The sequence below is a fragment of the Dromaius novaehollandiae genome, chromosome 12, assembly GCF_036370855.1.
Source record: "Dromaius novaehollandiae isolate bDroNov1 chromosome 12, bDroNov1.hap1, whole genome shotgun sequence".
Taxonomy (NCBI): domain Eukaryota; kingdom Metazoa; phylum Chordata; class Aves; order Casuariiformes; family Dromaiidae; genus Dromaius; species Dromaius novaehollandiae.
In genome coordinates this window covers 693166-716044 of record NC_088109.1, presented here as the reverse complement: position 1 = coordinate 716044, position 22879 = coordinate 693166, and the positions used below count along the sequence as shown (strand labels likewise).

The following is a 22879-nucleotide window of genomic DNA, read 5'->3' as shown; positions in this document are numbered from 1 at the left end:
TCGAGTGCTGAAGGAGATGGACCAGGAGCATCTGGAGCCTCTGCACTGTGAGAGCCCTGGGAGGTGACCTAGCCCCCGAGGTCCTGTGTTATCCTCCCAAAAACAGGACCGTTGGAGGGTGGGGGACTGAACAGTGCTGAATTTTGTTGTGGCATCCCTACCTGCAGCCTGCCAGCACAGTGGGGAAGCTGAGGCACAGGGCAGTGAGATGGTTATTTGGGGCCACATGGAAAGCTGTCAGAGCCCTGGAGGCACCTGCTTGCCTCTGCCCCTGGTCACCCCCAGTCATCCCATTCTTGTCCCTCTCTTGGGGACCACTCAGGATGCAGTGCTACAGGATCCTGGGAGGCCAAATGGGGCCAGTGAGGATTTGGGCAAATGTTGTAAGGCAGCCAGTGACCCAAAACACTACCTCCAGCTGCCATCTCTGCCGTGGGAAGTTGCTGGACCCCTGATCGGATCACCCCCTCGTGAGCATCCCCCAAGCCACCCCCCAAGCTCAGTGCTTGGGCTAAGCATGGGTGCTGGAGGCTGCATGCTGGGGGGCTGGGGGGTGTCAGCTGGTTGGTGCTGGGCCCTTGGGTGCTTCCAGAGGTTTTGGTGAGCATGATGCCAGCCTGGGCAGGGGGCAGTGCCAGGCATGGGGTGAGTGGCCCCAGGGACACCGGGCTGTGGATGTGCAGGTGTAGACCCGAGCCCTGCTGGGTCTCTCTGTGCGCTGATCATGTCCTGCCTGGATGTGGTCAGGCCCTGCCTGGTCCAGCCGTGTCCTGCCTGAGCCCTGCCTGGATCTGGCCACGTCCTGCCTGGATCTGGCTCTGCACTGACGAAGACTGGCTGTGTCCCGCCTGGGCACGGCCGTGCCCTGCCCGGTCGCCGTGCCCTGCCTGGATGCGGCCGTCCCCTGCCCGCCGTGCCCGTGCCCGCCGTGCCGGTGCTGTCAGCAGCCCGACGGCAGGCGGGGCAGCCCCGGCAGTGGCCGTCGCCGCTGCGGGCAGGGCCGGGAGGAACCTGCGAGCCGCGGCCCGGGGGTGCCGCTGCCCAGCGGGCTGCGGCCGGGGCGGGGGCCGGGGCCGGGGCGGGGGCCGGGGCCGGGCCGGGCCGGGGGGGGGCGGAGCAGCTCGGCGCGGCTGGGGCTGGCGGAGTGTCAGAGGCGGCGGCGGGAGGCGGGCGGCAGCCGCGGCTCGGAGGCGGCTTCTGCACCGGCACCGGCACCGGCACCGGCACCAGCATCGGCACCGGCACCGTCTCCCGGCGCAGCCCGCCGGGCCCAGGTAAGCGCTGCGGCTCCCGCGCCGCCGCCACCCCCGGCGCCCGACCCCGTGGCCTCGGGCCACGCCGTGCCCTGACGGAGCGGCAGCCCCCCAGGACCCCCGGAGCCCCGCGCCCGCGGCGGCGGAGCGCAGGAGCCGGGACGCCGCGGAGCCGTCGGGGCCGCGGCACCGCGGGGCTGTGCAGCCGGGCAGCGCGGCGCCGCTCGCGGGGCTCCGGGGCTGCGGGAGGGGAGCCGAGGCCGGGCAGCGGCACCGCGGCGGGGGCAGCGGCGCCGGTCGGGCTGGCTGTGCGTGTGCACGGGGGTGGCTGGGGCTGGAGCTTCACCTTCGGGCAGCACGACCTCCCCAAGGCCGGGCGCTGCTGCCGCCCCCGGCCCGGGGCAGGACCCCGCCGTCAGCCCCCGGAGCCCGTGGGGCGCAGGGCACGGGACGCCTTCCCCAGAGCCTCGGCAGTGAGAGCCCGCTGGGGGGGTCCCCGTCCTAGCAAGGACCTGGTGGTGCTGAGCCCGCGGCAGCCAGGCACCCGGAGCCACTGGTGGGACGGGACCTCTGCAGCCCCCTTTTCCCTTAATGTTTCGTGGACCCCTCTTGCTTTCTGCCCAGCGAGGCAATGCCCGCGGTCAGCTGTGTGGTCGAATCCTGGAGCACCCTGGCGTGGGCAGGCTGGCGCCCCAGGGGCACCCTGAAGGAGAGATGGGGGCTATGAGGCAGCAAAGCGGAGGGGACTGCCCTGGCACAAGTGGGGACAGCTTCCCGCTCTCCCCCGGGGCACAGATGCTGTTTTGGCAGGACGGCGCCATGGCTGGGGCTCACTGTGGGACGATGCTGCGCCCATAGCTGCCTTCTCCAGCTGTCCTCGGCCAGGGCGGTGATGGGATCCCGTGGGCTGCAAGGGTGGCTAGAGCCCAGGGCTAGTTTGGGAGGGGATGGGATGGATGGATTAGTGAAACATGGGACACCGTATCCTTGCCCAAGCTCCTCAGCAGAGCTGGTGTGGAGCAGGAGGCACCCTCCTCCCTGGCCTTGCTGCTGGGGGCACAGTCCCAGAGCTGTGTGGGCTCAACCACTCTAGGCTCCTCTTTCCTTGCTTTCTCTCCTTCCGTGCTTTCCTGGCTACTCGTTGCTCTCTCCAGGCTGGACAGGAGGAGCCAAATGGTTACAGTGGTCGGAGGCGACGTGGCGAGAGCCCCAGCGTGGGTGTTTTGACCCCATGGTGCGCCAGGGCTTGCAGGCTGCTGGGGGAGAAGGGTGGCTGTGAAGACCCTGGGGCGGGGGGAGAGCCCAGTAGAGGTGGCCATGGCCCCATGGGACCACCCGGGACCCTGAAAGGAGGTGATGGGAGAGACTTTTCAAAGCTTTGCGTACCTGCACAGCGTACCCCATGCTGACGTGTACACACACACACGCAGTACATAGCCGTACAGATGTGCACACTGAATATATTGTTGTGCGCGTGCACACACAGTGCACACCTATACAGATACGCACACCCTGCAGCTGTGTGTGAGCGTGCACACGCAGTGCGTCTCTGTGCAGATGGGTGCACACACATACTGCACTCCCTATAGAGCTGCGTGAAGATGCAGTGCGTACAGCTGTGCAAATACACAGTGTGTAACCTATACCTTGTAACCTACACACGGTGCATGCTCGTACAGCTGTGTGTATGCATGCAGTGACAGTGGCACCCGCCCCAAGGGAGGAGTCCAGCCATGGTGCAGCGTGTGTGTGAGCGCAGGTGCACACACGGGCTGTGTGTTCTCTCTGGGAAGTGGGGCAAGGGCTGGCTTTCCACTCCCTGTGGTCTTGCATGAGGGCTTGTGCTCCTGATTAGTGCCTCTCCATACCCCTGTCCTCTCTAATCCCACTCTGCCCCTAAGTGTGCTGGTATCAGAGATGAGCAGGTCATAGTCTAGCCACAATTTCATTGCTGGGGGTGGTTAGGATGTTCTCAGGGCATGTAGGACTGACTGCAAGTTGTAAACATTTATTCTTGCTGATGTTTTGGGAAGGAGAGGCCATATGCAGCTGGGAGCAGACAGGAGTCCCTCCACTGCCCTATGTCCATTGGGATGGACTTGGCTCTGCTTTGCCTGGTGCTCTCAGGATGCCCTCAAGCCTGTCTGCCAGCTGCAGCTTCACTTCCTTAGATGTTCCCCAGATGTTCCTTTCCAGCATCATGCCAACCTACCCAAGCAGCCCCAAGGGTGGCCATAACCCAGCACATGGACTCCTTGATTGAGCTCGCTGCAGGGCAGGTGATGTTTTGCGAGCTGCTCTTTCAGGAGAGCCTATCCCAAAGATGCCCTTCATCCCATGGAACTTGCTGGCTGCCCTAGGGAGAGCTGGACCCCAGGGAGCAGCAGTATTCCCCACATTGCTGACCCCATACGCCAGAGCTCAGCCTGCCGCTAGACTCCATCCACGCTGATGTGCGTTTGGCCTCGTTCCTGCTTGAGGAATCCCTGGGAGCAATGTACCCATCCCTTAAATGTGTTCACCTCTCAAATTATGCAGGGACTCTTTCTCAGCCTTTTCCCCAAGCTCCACTGAACTGGAGGGCTGGGTAAGAAATGCCTCCAGGTGGCTGGGGGCCCATTGCGGGCAGAAGGCACCCTAGCGAGGCAGGGTACTGCCCAGCTCATGCCAGGGAGAGATTTTTGCGGCATGAGCAAAGAAGTCCTCATGCAGGTTCCAGCTGCTTGCCCTCTTCACCCCTCCCAAATTACACCCTTCACCGCACTGCTCCTCCCCTCTTTGGGGGGTTGACAGCTGTGGAGAATCACCATTGGCTCCTGGTTGCCTTCCAGCTGGCGCTGAAGCCTCAAGGGTCTACTCTCTCACTGCACGTCCTAGGGCTTGCTTCCTTGGCTGTGAGCATCTCTGCACCCAGGGCAAATCTGCCTGCCCTGCGGGCACTGACTGTGCACTCATGGGCATCAGGGGGTGCCCCGGTCATGCCCCAGGGGAGGGTGCAGGGTACAGAGCTGCTTTGGGGTGGGATAGCAGGGGGCACAGCATTGCTGTCCAGCATTGTGGTCTGTCATCACTATCCAGCATCACGATCCAGCATTGCTGTCTTGCTTCACCATTCAGCATTGCCATCCAGCATCATGATCTGGCATTGACGTCCAGTATTGCCGTCCAGCAGCGTCATGCAGCATTGCCATCACTGTCCAGCATCACTGTCTGGCATCACTGCCCAGCAATGCCGTCCATCTGCCTTCCAGTATCACTGCCTTCCAGTATCACTGCCTTCCAGTATCACTGTCTGGCATCACCATGTAGCCTCACCATCTGGCATCACCAGCCATCATTCCCCTCTAGTCATCCAGCACTGCAGGACCCACATGCCCCCATGAGCACCCTAACCGTGCAGCGGCCTTTCCCCACTGCTGCAAATTTGTGTTGCGCCCAGGTGTCAGGGACCTGTAGTGTCACCCCAATTCTGGAGCATCCTGAGGTTGCCAGGCTGCTGTGGGTCTCCTTGCCGCTCCTGCTTTTCATGGCCCAGATGCCTAATCCCAGAGCTGCAGGGTTTCAGAAGTTGACTTTAAATGGGGGGAAAAAAAAACCCTCTCCCATGTTTTGGGGAAAAGCAACTAATCTCTGAAGAGACTTCATTTATATCCAAAAAAGGCATGTCTTTTGCAAAAGTCTTTGATTTCTTAGCTCCATTGTGGTTTATGCAGCAGCAGCAAGCAAACCTGACTTTTACTTTTCCTGAAATTTCCAAATTTAGTATATGGGGAAGGAAGGGGGTGAAAAAGCAGTGTCTAAAATACAGTGAATGCAGCAGTTGTCCATGTGTGTCAGCCCAGGGCTTAGCAGTCCAGTTGGCAAATGGGGCTTAGCAGCAATGTCCTGCTCATTTGCGGGACATACATAGTTGCAGGCCCCATCCAGGCAGTCAGTGCTGTGGTTTGGGTCAGGATGCTCTGCTTGGAGCCAGCGTTGGGTCTGTCTGCCCAGCCCAGGCTAGCTGTCCCTGCCCCAGGGGACATCCCTGCCCTGGGTAATGGCCCTGCCCCCGGGTAGCGTTCCTGTCCTTGCGTGACGTCTCTGCCCTGGACAACATCCCTCCCCTTGGGTGACATCCATGCCCCTGGGTGATGTCCTTGCCCTGGATGGTGTCCTCTCTCTTGGTGACATTCCTGCCACAGGTTAAAAGCTCCTGTCCTGGATGGTGTGCTGGCCCTGGGTGACATCCTTGGATTGGGTGACATCCCTGTACCTGGGAGACATCCCTGACCCCAGGTGACATCTCAGCCCTTCGTGACATCCCTGTACCTGGGTGACATCCCTGCCCTGGGTGATGTCCATGCCCTTGGGTTACATTCCTGCACCTGGGTGACATCCCTGATTCCTTTCTTCCCTCCCTGATGTTTTAATGGTCCAGAAAAGCTCTCCTCTACCTAGCCACTCTGCTTGGTGCTGCTGCGGGAGCTGGCTCCCAGGCTGCCTTGGACGTTCCGGCTCCTCCTGGAAGTCTTTGTGGTAGGATCAGACCCCAAGCCCCAGCTTGTGTCTCCAGATTTGTGTCACTTATTCATGTATTGGAAGTCCTGGGTAGCTGCTGGGGCTGTCACATCTGCTTGGCTCTTTCCTACCCCTTCGCAGGGCGTGAGGGGCCTCTCCTTACAGGACACAGGGGCTGGTGTGGGCACACTGGGATGGAGAACACAAACAGGCTCACCCTTGGAGCTGATGGAAGACCAATAAGCTCTCCGGGTCCCCTCAAGCCTGATGCTCAGTCTCCAGGCATGACATCTCTGAGCGTCCCCTTGCAGCAGCAGCACTGCTGGGAGACGGTCCCTGGCTCTCTTTGCATCCCTCAGACCCACTGTCTCGTCTCTCTGCTTTTCCAGGTGCTGAGTGCTCTCTCCAGGCAGCACGATCCTCTTCTGCTGACAGCATGCATCTCTGACCCCCTGCCACCTGATGCTTTGGGACCAGCTGCCCTCATCTTCAGGAGTGGCAACTGGCAACAGGGGGTAATGTGTGTCCCCCTGCCGGCACCGATGCACCCCATGGTGGTCCCAGTTGCCCTCTGGGTCTGGCTGCTGCACTCCGCTGCCTGCTTGGCCAGCGGGCATGGCCCAGCTGTCAAGAAGGAGATCAGCATCGACGGGGACCTGGTCATCGGGGGCCTCTTTCCTGTGCACGAGAAAGGTGTGGGGAGTGAAGACTGTGGCAAAATCAATGAGCACCGGGGCATCCAGCGTCTTGAGGCTATGCTCTTCGCCCTGGACGAGATCAACAAGGACCCAAGTATCCTGCCAGGGGTCACGCTGGGTGCCCACATCCTTGACACCTGCTCCAAGGACACTTATGCCCTGGAGCAGTCACTTGACTTCGTTCGTGCATCCTTGACCAAGGTGGATGGCTCTGAGCATATCTGCCCTGATGGCTCCTACGCTGTCCACGATGATGTGCCCACAGCCATCACTGGCGTCATTGGGGGCTCCTACAGTGACGTCTCCATCCAGGTACCATGCAGGAAGGCGAGAGGGTCTCTGATTGGCCTGAGTGGCTGACAGAAATGGCAGTGGGGGTAACCTGGTTACAGGGCTACAATATCTCAGCCTTTATTGGCCTAGGATTGCCTCAAACTGGGAAGCTCTGGGCTCATCCTCTTCCTTGGCTACGTGTCTGCTTCCTTCCCTGGGAGTGTGTTGGGGGGGTGTCTGAATTTCTGCTAAAGAAAAACCTCCCCTTTCCGTTTTCTCGGGGCTTGAAGGAGTGTAGCTACCCTCTTCTCCCTTGCACCCTTGCTACCATTATGGTCTGCTTGCTCTGAGGTCATGCTGTGCTCCCTAGGCAGTGGAGGGGATGATGGCCTATCCGATGGGAGAGCCACAAGGCTTACACTAGGAGCTATTTCTCTACCATGGTGTTCCCAGACCAATCTGGTCACTAATTTGGGGATCTGAGGCCCAGCCAGTGCCTGGGCTACCCCTTGAGGGCTCCCCATCTCAGGCTGTGGAGGACCTTGCTGGGCCTGCCCAACACCAGCTCCTCAGCAAAGGCCTTTGCAACTTGGGCCATGGCAAAATCATCCCCTGCCAATTCCCTCTAAGGTGGACACTGGCCAGGATGGGAAACAGATGGGAGATACTTTTTTTCACCTCCTGTGGCTTGCCAAAGCATGAGAGCTGTAGCAGGGGCTCCTTAGCCAATGATTATCTTGATATTCAGGTCCATGGCATCCTCTGTGTTGTGGTGGCCGGCCAGTGCCCTCAGCTCCCTGATCTTCCACCAGCCATTTTGAATAGTGTGAGCTGCCTTCTGGTACTTCTTGTACTGGGTCCTGGCATTCCACATCCTGGCATGGGCCTGGAGGATGACGCTCGCCCTCTCGAGCCTCAAGTACGCCGACAGGGCCTGCAGCCGCCTCTCTTCCCGCTGCCGGGCGACGGCTCGGCGCCACCAGGCCTGGATGCTGAGCACGCTGTTCACTGCCTGCCACAGGGCCTGGCGGACCAGCTGCCCATGCCACCAGGCCTGGATGGCCACAGCTGCGTCAGCATGACGTTCCTGCTGCGGAGATGGAGCAGGGGGTCCCTTGGAAACATGGCACACATTGGCAACCTGGGGCTGATCTAGGCCAGGAGAGGAATCAGCTCTTCCCCATGGTCCAGGACAAGAATCTGGGGACTGAATGCAGCCTAGAGGTGGTTCAGAATGAACCGAAGGTGGTGTTTTTCTCCTGGTCATATTTACTGGTGGGACTCCTTGCTGCAGGAGTTTGGAAGCTAAAATTGTGTTTGAGAGAAGACTGGGCAAGTTTATGGAAAAACAACCTCTTGAAGGTTACTAAATCCATAGAAATAGCCTCTGGGAAAGTTGCTGAGCTGCAAATCCCTGGAGACCAGGAGCATACGTGAGGGAGGTGTCACCCAAGCTTCCTCGGGCAGCCTCTTTGGCTGCTGCCAGCGATAGATACGACACAGCTCCTCCTAGGCCTGCAGGCACACTTTGCCAGGAGATGCCTCAGGACCTAAATGCTGCCCTGCACATAGACTGTAGGCTGTAGCAATTCTGTCACTCAAAGGAGCCTAAATAACCAGCTGGGGAAGTGTGTCCTGGTCCAGGTGCAAACTGGGTGCAAACCCATACATAGCAGGGCAGAGATGGGGGAAAGAGAGATTGCAGGAGGTGCTGTGTCTCCCCAGTTTGGCCCTGCGAGGGTTCACGCTATCCGTCTATCTCCCTGCCCAAGAGATGAGCGCCAGCATCCAGCACATGACTTGGGCCATGGCGGAGGAGGGAGTCCACTCACCACAGTCCTGGTGGGCTGCTCTGGAGGAGCCAGCTGCCATGGGACATCTGCATTGTCCCAGTCCCCCCTTCCCAGTGTAGCACTGGGGGCTTGGGGCTGCTTCACTATCGTGACACCCGGCTGTTGTGCATGGTCATTCCCCTGGGATGTTGCACTGTGGGAGGAAGAGTATGCCAGCACTCAAGGTCGGCTCACTTGCAGCCCCATGACTCCTGTTCCTGGAGGGTTTGATGCACTGGTCAGTGTGGGGACACTCTCCAGTACGGCTGTGATGTCTCCTGACAGGCCTGTGGGAGAGGACCCAACTTCCGTGGCCCTTCTTGCCTGTGACAGGATGGGTGTTAAAGCCGTCAGATATGAGGCGGGGGGGGGGGGCCACAAGGCGATGCCAGCTAGGATGATGCTTGCCAGGGTCCCAACCCTACCATCCCCTGCACCAAACCCCGGCCAACTGCGACGGCCAGCTCCACATCTTTTCTGGGTTCAGATGAGAGCATTGCCTAGATGGGACAGGGTACAAGGAGGAGACAGCCTCCTCCACGTCCTCAGTGCCTGCCTGCAGGAATGGGCACCTCTAGCATCTGAGACCTGGGCTGTAACCCTGGATGCAATGCAGCTCAGCTTCCCAAACCAGTGGCTCTGTGAATCCAGGGGTCAGCTTTGGCAGTGAGATGCATTGGAAAGAGCATCATTCCTAACGATGCAGCCAGCTAGAGGGGCCAGCCAAGACCTTGGGGCTGTCGGCGGGCCACATGCTCGCTAAGATTTTGAAAGTCCCTTGGGATTGTCTAAGCACACCCACCAGTTCCTGTGTGCAGCTTTCTGTCTGCGAGTGCCCATGTTTCCCCACTTGTAGGATGGAGGAAGCTAGTGCCTAGTGATGGCGATGGGCACTGGCCTGGGCTGTATGGGTGCTTTTCCCTCCTCTTGCAGTTCAGCTTGATGCCAGGGCATGTTCCAGCACTCACTGCTATATCCAAGCACCCTAAGGTGCCCTGGTGCAGAGGGCACCTCTTGAGACAGCATGCTTCCGAGACAGTTGGGAGAGAAAATTTTCGGGTTCTTCCAGGGCGCGTGGAGCCCTGCAGCTGGCTCACGCACCTGGCCAGTGAGCCGCAAGCCTTCATGGGAAGGAATTATTGTCTGATAGCTCCAACCCCAGGCTAAACCTAGGCAGAGGCACTGCTGTTCTCTGGGGCCTTTTTCCCATTAGGAGAAGTAATTTGCTGTTAAAAACATATTTGTCCATGTTAATTAAATGGCATGGCTCTTGCATGGGGAGTAGAGAGATGCATTCAGGCTCCCTGTTCCCATTGGCCGGCAGGCTCCTGACCCCCCCCATCCCCCCATGCTGCTCTGAGCGCCTGGATTTTTAACAGCCTCATTAGCAGCGCTTTTTCCCCTTTGAAGGTAACGAGTGTTTCTGCTGAGCGGCTGGAAGGGGCAGCTGTGCCAGGCATTTGCAGGGGGCTACGGGCTGCCAGCAGCCCCCTCCCCGTCTTCAGCACCCTGATGCCTCCCTCTGGCCCCGGAACGGACAGGCAAGGCGTGCAGGGAGCGCTCACCCTGCTCCCGGTCCTTTCTCCCTGCCGGCGAGCAGTGGGGATGCTGAGGAGGCCCTCCTTGTGCTGAGGCGCGTTGGCTTTGTCCTCAGGGACACACTGTCTCTCGTGGGTCACCTGTGGTGGATTTTCCTGCTTTTGTGATGAGTCCATTTACTCGTTCCCTCGCCGTTCCCTGCCCCGAATTTCAGAGGAGAGAGTATGAATATTAAAAACAAAGGAATAAGCAGGAGCTGGAAGGAACGGGAACCCTGCAAAACTGCTGTGCTTCCTGAGAGCAAGTAATCACAGCGCAGCTGGAGGACTTGGGTGAGAAAATGACCCCAAGTCCCTTTGCCCACTAGGCAGCATGATGTCCCTTCCCTGGCATGGGAGGGGCAAGCAGGCAAGAGCCAGCAAATGGCCCTGCTGCAGGATCACAACAGCCTGCTAAGTTCTCAGACACGGCTGGGCCATCCTGTGGGTCTTTCCCTCTGTTCTCTTATCCCCACCCTTGCCAAGGCCTGGCTGCCTTTGGCAGCAAAGGCTAACGGCTGGCCAAGGACTAATAAAGGAGCAGAAGCTCTTATATGCGACTGGTGGGTTGTTGAGGGCTCAGCTTGTGGGCTGAGGCTGCCACAGCCCTGCAAGGTCCACACTTACAGCCATGCTCTAGCACACACACAGGCTTGGGCCATCCTGTGAACGTCCCTTCCACCTGTCTGTCTGCCTGCTGTGAGCTGGTTGCTGAGCAGTCAGGGTCTCTGGGCCACCAGATGTGGGATTGCTCTACAAGCACACTACTGTGTTTAGGCTCAATGGGGTGGTTGGCTGACCCTTTAACATGTGGTGTTGGGCAGAGATCTTACAGTGGGAACTCTGTCCCTGCTTGGGACATGTCTTCAGGAGAGCAGCAGGAGCAGACCACAGCTGGGCAAGGTCCCTTGCACCTTATGCTCGTCCTTCCTCCTCCACACAGGTAGCCAACCTGCTGCGGCTCTTCCAGATCCCACAGATCAGCTATGCCTCCACCAGTGCCAAGCTGAGCGACAAGTCCCGTTACGATTACTTCGCCCGCACTGTCCCGCCAGACTTCTACCAAGCCAAGGCCATGTCGGAGATCCTCCGCTTCTTCAACTGGACCTATGTCTCCACTGTGGCCTCAGAAGGCGACTATGGTGAAACAGGCATAGAGGCCTTTGAGCAAGAAGCCCGCATGCGCAACATCTGCATCGCTACCTCAGAGAAGGTGGGGCGCTCCATGAACAAAAAGACCTATGATGGTGTGGTCAGGGCCTTGCTGCAGAAGCCCAGTGCCAGAGTGGTTGTGTTGTTCACCCGGAGTGAAGATGCCCGGGAGCTGCTGGCAGCTGCTCACAGAGCAAATGTGTCCTTCATGTGGGTGGCCAGCGACGGGTGGGGAGCCTTGGAGAGCGTGGTGGCCGGGAGAGAAGCTGTTGCTGAGGGAGCCATCACCATTGAGCTGGCAGCATACCCCATTAAAGAGTTTGCTGCCTACTTCCGTAATCTCAGCCCCTACAACAACAGCCGAAATCCCTGGTTTAGGGAGTTTTGGGAGCACAAGTTCAAGTGCAGCTTCCATACCCAGGACTGCAGCCGCTACTCCCTAAAGACGGGCAAGTTTGAGCCAGAGTCCAAGATCACGTTTGTCGTTAATGCAGTGTATGCCATGGCTCACTCTCTTCACAACATGCACCAGGCTCTGTGTCCCAGTGCCACCAAACTCTGTGACTCCATGAAACCTGTTAATGGCAAGAGGTTCTACAAGGACTTCATCCTCAACGTTAATTTTGATGGTGAGTTCAGAGGTGGACAAGAGGTTTGACTACCTATCTGAAGGGGATGGGTGGAAGGGCAGGGAAGATCAAGGCGAGCCAGATTTCACCTATAACCCTACAATTCCTCCAGTGTGCCCAAACTGGGAGCCCTCACACAGTGGGCTGTGGCTCTCCCAGGACACTAATAGCACACCATCATTCTTTGGAGGAAATCCAAGCCTTCCCTTCCCAGAAGAAGCTGGCAGACTACTATGGCTGTGTGGGACTGGGTCCCACAGGGTCCCTCCCCACCCCTGGCTTTCCCCCCAAAGTACGTGTGTCTTTGGACATCCAGTTGCATGCTCTGTGATTTAGTCACCTGTTTCAGGAACTAAACTGGAGGGAGACCGTTGATCAGGGACCCACAGCTCTGGGGGTGAATCTGAAGTATCTCCTCCATAATCTGGGCTGAACATTACCTGTAAGTAATGCAGAGCTGTGCAGGTAGTAGGAGGCAACAATACTGCACAGGAACTCAGAATCCCTCCCTTCCCCCTCCCCCCCCCCCAAAAAAAAAAAAAACCCACCACACACTTTACCCCTGCAGAGCTGGCCTGGGGATTGCCAAGCTCTTAGACATGTGGGGAGATAGTTCTCCACCATTACTTTCATGACCCTGCTATGTCCGTGGAAGCAATTACTGCTGAGTTATCATGAAGGCAGGGAACAGGCTGGAAATTTGCCCTTGACCTTAGCAGCTTGGACATGTCCCTTTAATCTGCTGGATGCAGCCTCATCTCTGCACAGGGAGCAAGTGCTTTCCTGTCCAACGGGCTGGGAGGGGTGTCAGCAGGCTATGCTGAGCAATGCTGCTGCAGCATACCGGCAGTGTGGAGCCAGCTTTCTGAGCAGTGACTGTCTCCCCATCTCCTCCTCCAGCTCCATTCAGACCAGCAGATACCAAAAGCATCGTTCGATTTGACCGCTACGGTGATGGGATTGGGCGCTACAATATCTTCAACTATCACCACATGGATGGGCGGTATCGGTATCAGAAGGTGGGCTACTGGGCCGAGGGGCTCAGTCTCAACACCAGCCTCATCCCGTGGGCTGAGACATCTGTCCCTGTGTCCCAGTGCAGTGACCCATGCAAGAAGAATGAGATAAAGAGCATGCAGCCCGGAGACATATGCTGCTGGATCTGCATCCCCTGCCAGCCTTATGAATACCTGCTGGATGAATTCACCTGCATGGACTGTGGTCTTGGTTACTGGCCCAATGAGACCCTCAATGGTTGCTTTGAGTTGCCCCAAGAGTACATTCGCTGGAAAGATGTTTGGGCCATTGGTCCCGTCACTATTTCTTGCCTGGGATTTATCTCCACCCTCTTTGTTTTTGGGGTCTTTGTCAAGAACAATGACACCCCCATAGTGAAAGCCTCAGGCCGGGAACTCTGCTACATTCTCCTCACAGGGGTCCTCATGTGCTACAGCATGACCTTCATCTTCATCGCAAAGCCTTCCACCGAGGTGTGCACACTCCGGCGCCTGGGGCTGGGCACATCTTTTGCTGTCTGCTATTCAGCTCTCTTGACCAAGACGAATCGCATCTCCAGGATCTTCAGTGGTGTGAAGGAAGGAGTGCAGCGCCCCCGGTTCATAAGCCCCACATCGCAGGTGGTCATCTGCATGGCCCTCATCTCCTGCCAGCTAATCATTGTTGTTATCTGGCTGCTGGTGGAGACCCCTGGTACAGGCAAGGAGACTGAGCCTGACAAGAGGTACATTGTTATCCTTAAGTGCAACAACCGTGACTCCAACATGCTCATCTCGCTCACCTACAATGTCCTCTTGATCGTCCTGTGTACGGTGTATGCCTTCAAGACACGGAAATGCCCCGAAAACTTCAATGAGGCCAAGTTCATTGGGTTCACAATGTACACAACCTGCATCATCTGGCTGGCCTTCCTGCCCATCTTCTATGTGACCTCCAGTGACTACCGAGTAAGAGCCTGAGTTTCGGGGGGCTCAGGCAGGGCCTGACCCAGCTGGTCCTTGTGACATGGGCCCTGCAAGGCCTGTGGCTGGGAGATGAGTGTGTCTGGGGAAGGGAGTCTTTGAGGTTGGAACTCATAAAGCGTGTGGCCACAGCTGGTGCTAAAACGGTGTGTCTGAAGGGGCAAAGGTCCCTGGGGGCATGACTGCCCCTTAGCAAGCTGTTGGCAAGGATGAGGATGGGACACACTGTTCCTGAGCTCTCCAGAGCAACCACCTGACCTGCTGCCCACCCTTCCGAGCCCCCACCCTGCAGTAATTGCCCTCCTTGGGCCTGGCTATGAGGGGGGCACAAGGCAGCCCTGATCACCCTCTGCCCATTCCCCCTGGAGACAAACACTGAGCATGGATCTGGTGCAGTCTAGGGAGGCCAAGCAGTCCTGGAGAGCAGGGAGCATGCTGTGGTGGGTCTAGGGAGCTAGCAGACGCATGGCAATGCTTATTCCCGAGAAGGGGCGGTCCATGTCTGTCCTCCTTTCTGGGCCTTGTGGGTGCTGGCAGTGCAGAGAGATGGTGAGAACGACTGTGCTCTTGATTTTCTAGAGAGAAACAGCAGCCCCTGGTGGGAGCAGAAATGTGTGTTACAGCTGTGCTGGAGTCTGGTTCCACATCAGGAAAAGTCCAAAATGGGGACATTTGCAAGGCATTGGAGAAACAGTGTGGCCCAGTGAATTGGGCACATGGGTGGGCTGTTTAGGGCGTTTCCGAGGCCGTGCCACGCACATGCAGCATGCCCTCGTTGGGGCAGTGGTCTTCTTCTGCCCACAAGTCTCCAGCTGGATGTAGGCACTGGCCTGGCAGGGGATTTTTTTTTCCCATGGCCTTGGGGTTTCAGCCCGCTAAGTGAGGCCACCCTGATACAGAGATGTGGTGTGGGATGTGGCATCCAATTTGCAAAAGTGGTGCAGGCAAATGGGAAAGGGGAGCTGACAATGGCTGCTGGCCCTAACACCTTGTCCCTGGCTCCACGTAGGTCCCAGCTTGGGGAAGGGCAGGGAGGAGTGTGCTGGACCCTGCCCCCACCCAGTGTGTCCATAGAGCAGGATGCACATGGCAGTGGCCCTTCCCCACGGCTCAGCAGCATCCTCTGCACTCTGGAGCTGGCTGGGATACCAGGGCAGGCCTTGTCTTGCCCTGCTCGGGGCAGAGGGCTCATGGCAGACCAGTTCAGAGGAGCTTTCTTGGCATCCCATTGAGCCTGCAGGCCTGGCCTGATGGCTGCCCCCTCCACTGCCCCATCTCCAGGTCCAGACCACCACCATGTGCATCTCAGTGAGCCTCAGCGGCACCGTGGTCCTTGGCTGCCTCTTCACCCCCAAACTCCACATCATCCTCTTCCAGCCACAGAAGAACGTGGCCAGCCACCGCGTGGGCACCACTCGCTTCAGCGTGGCAGCTGCAGGCTCTAGCCAGTCCCACGGTAAGTGCAGCAGGGCTGGGGGAGAGGGCTGGGGGCCAGCACCCCACTTCTCATTGCTGGGTGGAAGACACCAGCACAGGACCCTGGAGCAAAGCTGGGACGGGAGTAGGACATGGCTGAAAACAGGAGAGTGAAAGACATTGTTGTGTGCCCTATTGATCATCCCTGTTCCCCATCCCAAATCCTGATCCCTCCTGTTTCACACAGCTGCTAGCCTCAAGGCCGTGGCATAGTGTGCTGGAGGGTACTGCTCATGGGCGCCCATTGCCCCATCCTAGGGGGATGCAGTAGCCCTGAGCACCCGCTGCCCCAGTGGGATGCAGGCACTCAGGGTGCCCATTGCCCACGCCAGCGTGATGCCATCACCGCAGGCACCCACTGCCTGTTGCTCCTCCCCGCCCAATCCCAGTGGGATGCAGCTGCCCAGACACCCACTTCCCACCACAATGGGATGCAGCTACACTGGGTGCCCATCACCCACACTAGGGGTGCAGCCACCCCAGGCACCCATTGCCACAGCCCAGTGAGGTGCAGCAACCCTGGGCACCCATCGCCCACCGAAGTGGGATGGCCTGGGTGGGCGTTGGGGGGGTGGGGAAGGCTGATGCCAGACCCCAACACGCTGCTCACTGCCACCTTCTTGGCCAGGCTCTGCCTCACAGTACGTGCCCACGGTGTGCAACGGTCGCGAGGTGGTGGACTCCACGACGTCATCCTTGTGAGAGATGGGATTGGCTTGTCTGAGGTGGCGCAGCTCCTGCCCTCCTGCTAGCAGCCCCAGACCCCTCGGGATTTTCCAGTTCGAACAAGAGCTGCAAGGCTGCACTGCACCCGGGCTTGTTCACTGAGGTGAGGGCACTGCCAGAGGTAGAGCCCAGAGAGCAGAACCCACCCTGGCTTCGTGCCCTGCTGCTGGGGGCCTGAGCCAGCAAGGAGGCTCAGCCCCCAGCCCAGCGTGAGCCTCACCACCTGTGCACTGAGCCAGGGTGCTCAACATGCTTCCCTTGCACTGTGCTGTGTTACGGCGTACTTCTCTGGCACGGAGCTGTGTTACACTGCACACTTTCCTTGCACTGAGCCACGTCACATACCCTGCTTCCCTCATACTGAGCCATTACACATCGTGCTTTCTTGCACTGAGCCGACACGCCAGGCTTTCCTCACACTGTGCTGTGTTACACATCGTGCTTCTCTCATGCTAAGCCATGTCATACATCACACTTCCATCATGCTGAGCTGTTACATGTCACACTTCCACCAGGTCACATTACACATCACGCTCCCCTTGCACTGAGCCGTTACCCACTGCACTTCCCTCGCACCATGCCATGGTACATACTCTTCCTCCCTTGTGGTGAGCTGTGTTACGCATCATGCTTTCCTTTTGCTGAGCCACGGTACACATCACTTCTCCTTCACACTGAGCTGCACTGCACATCCTGCTCACCCTGCAATGAGCCATGTTACACGTCATGCTGCCCCAGGACAGCCAGAGCTAGGCACTGGCCATTGGCACATTTCACCTTTTCCCACTCTTTTTTGCCCCTGGGCTTGCAGGGAGCCAAGAGCAGCCCAACAGCCACAGGGCAGGTGCTGCCTCGCACCTGTGCTGCTAGCCCCAACTGCCCCTCGTGCCCCCTAGCCGAGCACCCATGGCTGCACTGGCCCTCGTCACACCTCCCCTTGCCCCAACAACCTGAAAAAGCACAGCCAGGCTGTGCCGGAGTACTCCACCTATGTATCCTCCTGGTGTTTTTAGTTTTTCTAGAGCATTTCTTGGCACAAGGCGCTCAGGGCTGAGGGCGACAGAAAGCACCATGTCTAACCCTCCATTACAGCCCCTGCTCAGCCAGCTGCTGAGTTCTGTTTTTTTGGCATTTGCCTAGGTTGAGTGATCTGCCCTGTGTATTTGAGCCCAACCAAGTTTTTAAGAGTAGATTTTTTTCTGTGAGCAAGATTGTGATTTTTTGGGTAATTTTATGTAAATAAAGTGTTCTTTTCTTTTCTCTAATTGACTTTTCTGAGAAGAGGGCAGCTATCAGGGTGCAGGGCCATGAGCACAAGTGAAAACCATGGCACAACTTACGGTGCTGGTGGAGGGCCTACAGCCAGGGTTTGGGGGGGGGGGGGGGGAGGAGAAAGGGAGGGTCACGCACTGAACTCCAGTGCTGAGGGGCAGAAATTCTTGAGCTCTCCCTGTCCCAGTAGGGCAGCCACACCAATGACACCAAAAGCAAGTCTAAGAACAACAGAGGCTTTAATGAACAAGGAGACAGGGCTGGGGGACAGTGAGCAAGGGGGCTAGGAGCTGTCAGCTGTTCCTGCCCTCTGCTTCAGGGGAATGATGCAGATACTGTTTTTGGCTTCTTTGATTCTCCACCACCGGCCCAGCCTGTAGATGAGAAGATGAGGTTCAGCTGGTGCCTGTTCTCACAGCAAGCTGTGTCCCCCCTTCTCATCCTGGGCAGGACACTGGATAAAGGTGCCCAGCCCTTGGAGGGAGCTGGGCCCCATGCCCCCACCCAGCTGGAGCTTTGCACCCGCAACCCAGGGGAGAGGGAGCAGTACCGGTGCTCCTGCCCGAGGCCAGCCACCAGGAAGTCACCTGCCGCCGAGAACTTCAGGCTGTTGACGAAGCCAACCTGGAGGGGAGAGGATGGGCATGAGGACCAGGCAGCTTCAGCATGGCAACTTTACTCCCGCAGTCACTCAGCCCTCACCTGCGGCCTCCTGGAAAGCCAGATGTTGAGCCAACAGAACAGAGCCAAGCTCTCCACCACCCCAACCTCCCCCACCTGCCCTGTCCGTACCAGGGGGATGTCAAAGAGGGGCTCCAGTTTCCGAAATCCCTCGCCGCATTTCCACAGCCTCACGCTGGCACTGTGTGAGCCTGGGGCAGAGGAACAGAGACCCACCACCACGCACCCCAGTCTTAAGAAGGGAGCAAGGCCCCCTGCCCTGCCTCCTCTATGCACCACCTCCAAGCAAAAGCAAGGGTCTCACAGCATGAGGCACCTGTAGCAACAAGGTCACTGTTGTGCAGAGCAGCCACCGCCGAGATCCAGTACGGCTGTTGCAGGCCCTGGGAGCCATGTGTGCCATGAGCTTGCCTCACTAGCGCCAGTGGCTTCTTCTTTGTCAGCCCCCACAGAGCGATGGACCTGTCCGGGGGAGTGGGTGGTGAGGGAGGTGCAGGGGGCACGACTACGCACACACCCAATCCCAGCATGGCCCCATCCTGGCACTCACCCGTCATCTGCACCTGATACCATGTGCTCCTCATTGATGAGCTGAATACAGTCAATAGAGCCCCTGAAGAGAGTGGGTGTTTAGCACTGATTATCAGTGGGCTTTGGGACTCTGCTGAGGGAAGGGAGATAAAGCCCCATGCACCCAAGAGCTCACCAGGGCACGTGCTGGCTCAGTATGTGCACACACTTCACCCCCAGCCCAACCTGCCTGCTCACAGCCCACGTGAGCCCCCTCATCCGCCCTGGACCTACTGGTGCCCGTAGAACACAAGCTGCGACTCCTCGGGAATCTTCCAGACCCGCACCGTGCCGTCCCGTCCCCCTGATGTCACACAGCACTCCCGGCTCAGGCTGTCCAGCCCTGTGATGACGTCCTGGTGCCCAAATCTGGAGGGGGAGAGAAAAAAGGGCTGCCCTGAGTCACAGCTCTCTGTTCCCCTGCCTCTGTCTCTGGGCAGGGCTGCTGGTACATCCCAGACCAGGAGGGTCTTGGAGTGCCTCCGGCCAGCAGGCTGCCCACACGCTGTGCCCAAAGGCTCAGTGCTGTGCTCTCTTCACCTCCCACTGCCTGACCGGGGTCTTACAGGGTTTCTATGTACGCATTCTCCGCCACGTTCCAGACCTTGACGGAGCGGTCATGGGAAGCACTGTACAGCTGGTGTGTACCCTTCTGGAAGGACAGGCCCTGCGGAGGGACAAGAAGGCAGATGGACATGTGCACAGCCACAAGTCTCCCCTTCCCACCTGTCCCCAGGGATCACAGCAAGGCCAGGGGATGTCCCACAAATTGACTGCCCTGTTCAGGGGGACCACGCATCCAAGCTACCTCTTTGGGGGCAGCAAGAGGTTCAGAGACCTCCAGAGGCCCTGGGATGGGGCTGATAAGCAGTTACAGCTGGGGGCAGGTGCAGCAAAGCTCATCCCCCATGGGGACAGAAGAATACCAGTGCAGCCTTGTGTGCCCTCAAATAAGTCCCTGAGCCTCCCTTCCCCATTTTCCAGCTCCTGCTAGGTAGGAACCATAACCAACCCCCATGTAAGAGTCACCAGGGACAACGCAGTTGCACACAGCTGCCTGATCCCAGAGGCATCACAGCTGATGCCCACAGTCCCCACCATCTACTCACCGACACAGCATCACGATGACCGGTGAACTTGTACAGGTGCTTGCAGGTGGCTGCTTCCCAGATCATTATCAGTTTGTTCCTGTCTCCAGTTGCCTGGCAGGAAGCAGAGGATGCCTGAACCCTTCCCCTTGGAGACTCACAGCCCTCCCCAGTTGCAGGGCACAACCAAGGCTCCCATCCCACCTGGTCCCATCCTGGGAACATGCCATCAACTCTAGAAGGGGTGGGGGCTGTTTTAACCTAACAGGGTAAATCTGCAGCTGAAAAACTACCCTCCAGGGCCGTGAGAAGAGGTGCACTCCCCACCTTCTGATCGCCTCCACCAGAGGCTCCCAAGAGTGCAGGAAAGGGGCCAAGCAGTGCTGGTGACGACGGGCCCCAGCCAACAGCACCAGCCTCCTGTCACCTTACCAGGTACTTGCTGTCCGATGAGATAGCCATGCAGAGGATGTGAGCTGTGTGCCCCACCTGCTGCTCTTCAGTGCCCTTCTTCCCTCCAGGCACCACACACAGCCTCTTCCCACTCTCCACCTCCCCTGCACAAAAGGTAGCCTTTGTCAAATGATGGAAATCCCTGCCAACCCCCCCACAGGGCAAGCTGGCGTCTCATCCCCCACCAAAAGGCTGAATAAACCTTGCACAACACCCTAGAAGGGGCAACCACGATGTCCCTGGACCCATCAAGGGTCAAACCCCAGAGCCCATGGTCCCCATGCTCTAGAGAGAGCTTCCCTTTTCTCTTCAGGATCCCAGCACCTCCTGTGACAGCCAGATAATCGCAGCAAGACCCCACAGTCTTACTGCAGCAGGGTCTCTGCAAGGTTTAAGTGGGAGAAATGGATAGATTCAAGCCCTAAAGAGGAGGAAACCAGACTTGCATTTAATGATGAAGCCATCCTTGGCAGCTGAAAAGATGAACTTGTCATCTGGAGAAATGACGAGGCAAGTGATGGGCAGCTGGTGCCCCCGCAACACTCGTATGCTTGCTGGATCTGGAGGCTGCACCTGAATGGAGAGAGTGGGTTGTGAACAGGGCCTCTCTCTGGTCTGGTCCCCAAATGCTTCCCCAAGCACAGGGGTGTCTGGGCACATTGTGCCTTCAAACAGGTCAGTACCCCTACACAGCAAAGGGTCCCAAAACAATCTCCCTCCCCTTCCTCCTGGGCACAAACCAAGCACCACCAATGTCCCAGGGAGGGAAAAGGGCCCTTATCCTTGCATTTGGCAGAAGCATGGCAAGCCCACACACGATGACTGCGGCAGAGCAGGGGCCGTGCCCCTGCCAGCACTGTCTGACCCCGACAGCTGCCCATGGTAGCATTTCTCTGAAGGTGAACGGTATGGTGTGCCCAAAGCAGAAGGGGCTCTCCCAGGCCTGACAGCCCTGCATACTTACATCTTTGGCAACCAGACGCTGCAATCGGCCCTTCTGCTCGAGCTAGGGAAGAAGGACAAGCCTCTGTGAGAAGGGCCCTGAGACACCTCCACGCTCCCAACTTGGGGGAAGAGGCACTCTGTTCCTGGGGGCTGCTGTCCCGAGGGAGAAGGGAAGGACCTGGAGGCGGGATCCATGCTGTCCCCAGCCGAGGGGGTGCACCAGGCCACTGGTGTCCTACTCACCACATCTTCCTTTAGGCGGTCGCCAATGAGATCGTCCGCAAAGGCCTCTTCCTCTGCCTTCTCCTCCTCTGTGCCAGACACCGTGATGTAAGGGCCAGGTTTGTATGCCTGCCACCTGCCAGGCTCAGCTCCTCACCCCGCTGGGCAGGGGCCTCCCATTACAGCAGGGATGCTGCCCTCCACTCCACCCCACTGCCTGGGCACGGTGCCGGGAGCCGGGCCAGCGGGGCGAGGCCCTGCGGGACCCCGATGCGGGGCCTGGGGCCCGGGGAACCCCGGGGAGGGATGGGGCAGGTTAGGGGGCCAGGCCGGGGCTGCCCCCCCAGCCGCCCGAGCAGAAGAGCCCCTCCGGGCGGCGCCGGCCCCCGCGACTCACCGTACTGCCGCAGCTGCTCCAGGTACAGCTTCGCCAGCCGCAGCTTCTTCTCCTGCGGGGTCTCCTCCACCTCATCCTCCTCCTCCCGCCGGCGCCGCCCGCCAGCCGCGGGGCTGTGGGGACACGCGTGACCGCCGGTGCCAGCGCCGGCAGCGGCGCGGCCGCCCCCGCCCGCCGCCCCCCCTTACCTCTCCGCCTCGGAGTCACTGGACACCTCCTCGTCACGGTGCCAGCCGGCCGCCGCCCGCGCCTTGCCCTCCGCGCCCGGGGCCTGCACAACACAGCGGCTCGCTCAGCGGGGGGACGCGGCGGCCGCGAGAGGCTCCCCCGGCCCGGCCCGGCCCGGCCCTCCCCTCACCGCAGCCCGCTGCTGCTGCTGCTGCCGCTGTCGCCGCCGACCCGCCGCCGCCGCCCCACGCGGCGCTTTCCTCTTCCTGCCGCCCGCCGCCGCCGCCGCCGCCGCCGCCGCCGCCATGTTGTCGCTGCACGCGGCGCCTCGCCCCGCCTCAGCCTCCCCGGCGCTCGCCGCCGCCTCGTAGCCCCGCCCCCGTCCCCAGAGCGGGAGGCTGCCCCGCCTCCCGCTCCCCATTGGCGGGCTGTGCTGTCCTTCGGGCAGCAACGTCCTTCCGGCGGAGGCGGGGCCGAGGGGGTTCGGGCGCGCCATTTCCTGTGTGTGGGGGAGGGTCCTGCTGCTGCCGCTCGGTGGCGCTGTGGCTCCTCCGGGCGCCTCTGTGTCGTCTCCGTACCTCCTCCGGCCCTTCCGCGTGCTCCTGCGCGTGCGCGGTCTCCTCCGGTGCCCCGAGCTGAGGAGCCCCGGCCCTTCCTGCGCGCCTGTTCTTTGGTGCTGCGCTACGCTCCTGTCGGCTCTGTGCTGCTGGCCTCCATCCCCCCGGGCTTTCCCCTTGATTCCCGTCTGTTAGAGCTTGGTTCCCACCACTGCCCCGCCATTCCCCTCCGTCCTCCCCTCCATGTTCGCTCTGATCAGCTCTATTTTTTCTCCCCAGCTTGTTCATGCTGGTGTCCTCTGTTCGCCGCTATGTTTCCTCTATTCCCATCCATCCCTCTCCGTGTGGGAAGGGAGCGGGTGCACGTGGAGAGGCAGGGAGGTGATGGAGCACACGAGTGGAATGGCGCACACGTGAGGGAGAACGTAGTG

The 22879-nt window shown here is 59.2% G+C and overlaps 2 protein-coding genes across 3 annotated transcripts; one reads left to right on the top strand and one right to left on the bottom strand.

Annotated features, from left to right (window-relative positions):
• Positions 1 to 1203: 1203 nt before the first annotated feature.
• GRM2 (glutamate metabotropic receptor 2) lies at positions 1204 to 17360 on the top strand. Its single transcript, XM_064518574.1, has 6 exons — positions 1204 to 1274; positions 6143 to 6763; positions 11077 to 11914; positions 12815 to 13878; positions 15175 to 15349; positions 15998 to 17360. Exons 2-6 carry the CDS (start codon positions 6272 to 6274, stop codon positions 16069 to 16071), a joined length of 2643 nt encoding a protein of 880 aa, XP_064374644.1. The 5' UTR covers positions 1204 to 1274; positions 6143 to 6271; the 3' UTR covers positions 16072 to 17360.
• Positions 17361 to 17589: 229 nt separating this feature from the next.
• On the bottom strand, positions 17590 to 22295 carry RRP9 (ribosomal RNA processing 9, U3 small nucleolar RNA binding protein). Of its 2 annotated transcripts, none has more exons than XM_064518573.1 (15): positions 22082 to 22295; positions 21912 to 21994; positions 21724 to 21836; positions 21348 to 21415; positions 21124 to 21165; positions 20606 to 20732; positions 20139 to 20263; positions 19728 to 19820; positions 19185 to 19285; positions 18853 to 18987; positions 18599 to 18661; positions 18353 to 18510; positions 18160 to 18239; positions 17918 to 17991; positions 17590 to 17741 (listed from the first exon to the last, which is right to left on the bottom strand). In XM_064518573.1, exons 1-15 carry the CDS (start codon positions 22196 to 22198, stop codon positions 17651 to 17653), a joined length of 1470 nt encoding a protein of 489 aa, XP_064374643.1. In that variant the 5' UTR covers positions 22199 to 22295; the 3' UTR covers positions 17590 to 17650. The 2 variants fall into 2 exon arrangements, with proteins under 2 accessions (XP_064374643.1, XP_025966371.2); XM_026110586.2 differs by having other exon boundaries at positions 18365 to 18510; positions 22082 to 22294.
• Between the last annotated feature and the right edge of the window lie 584 nt (positions 22296 to 22879).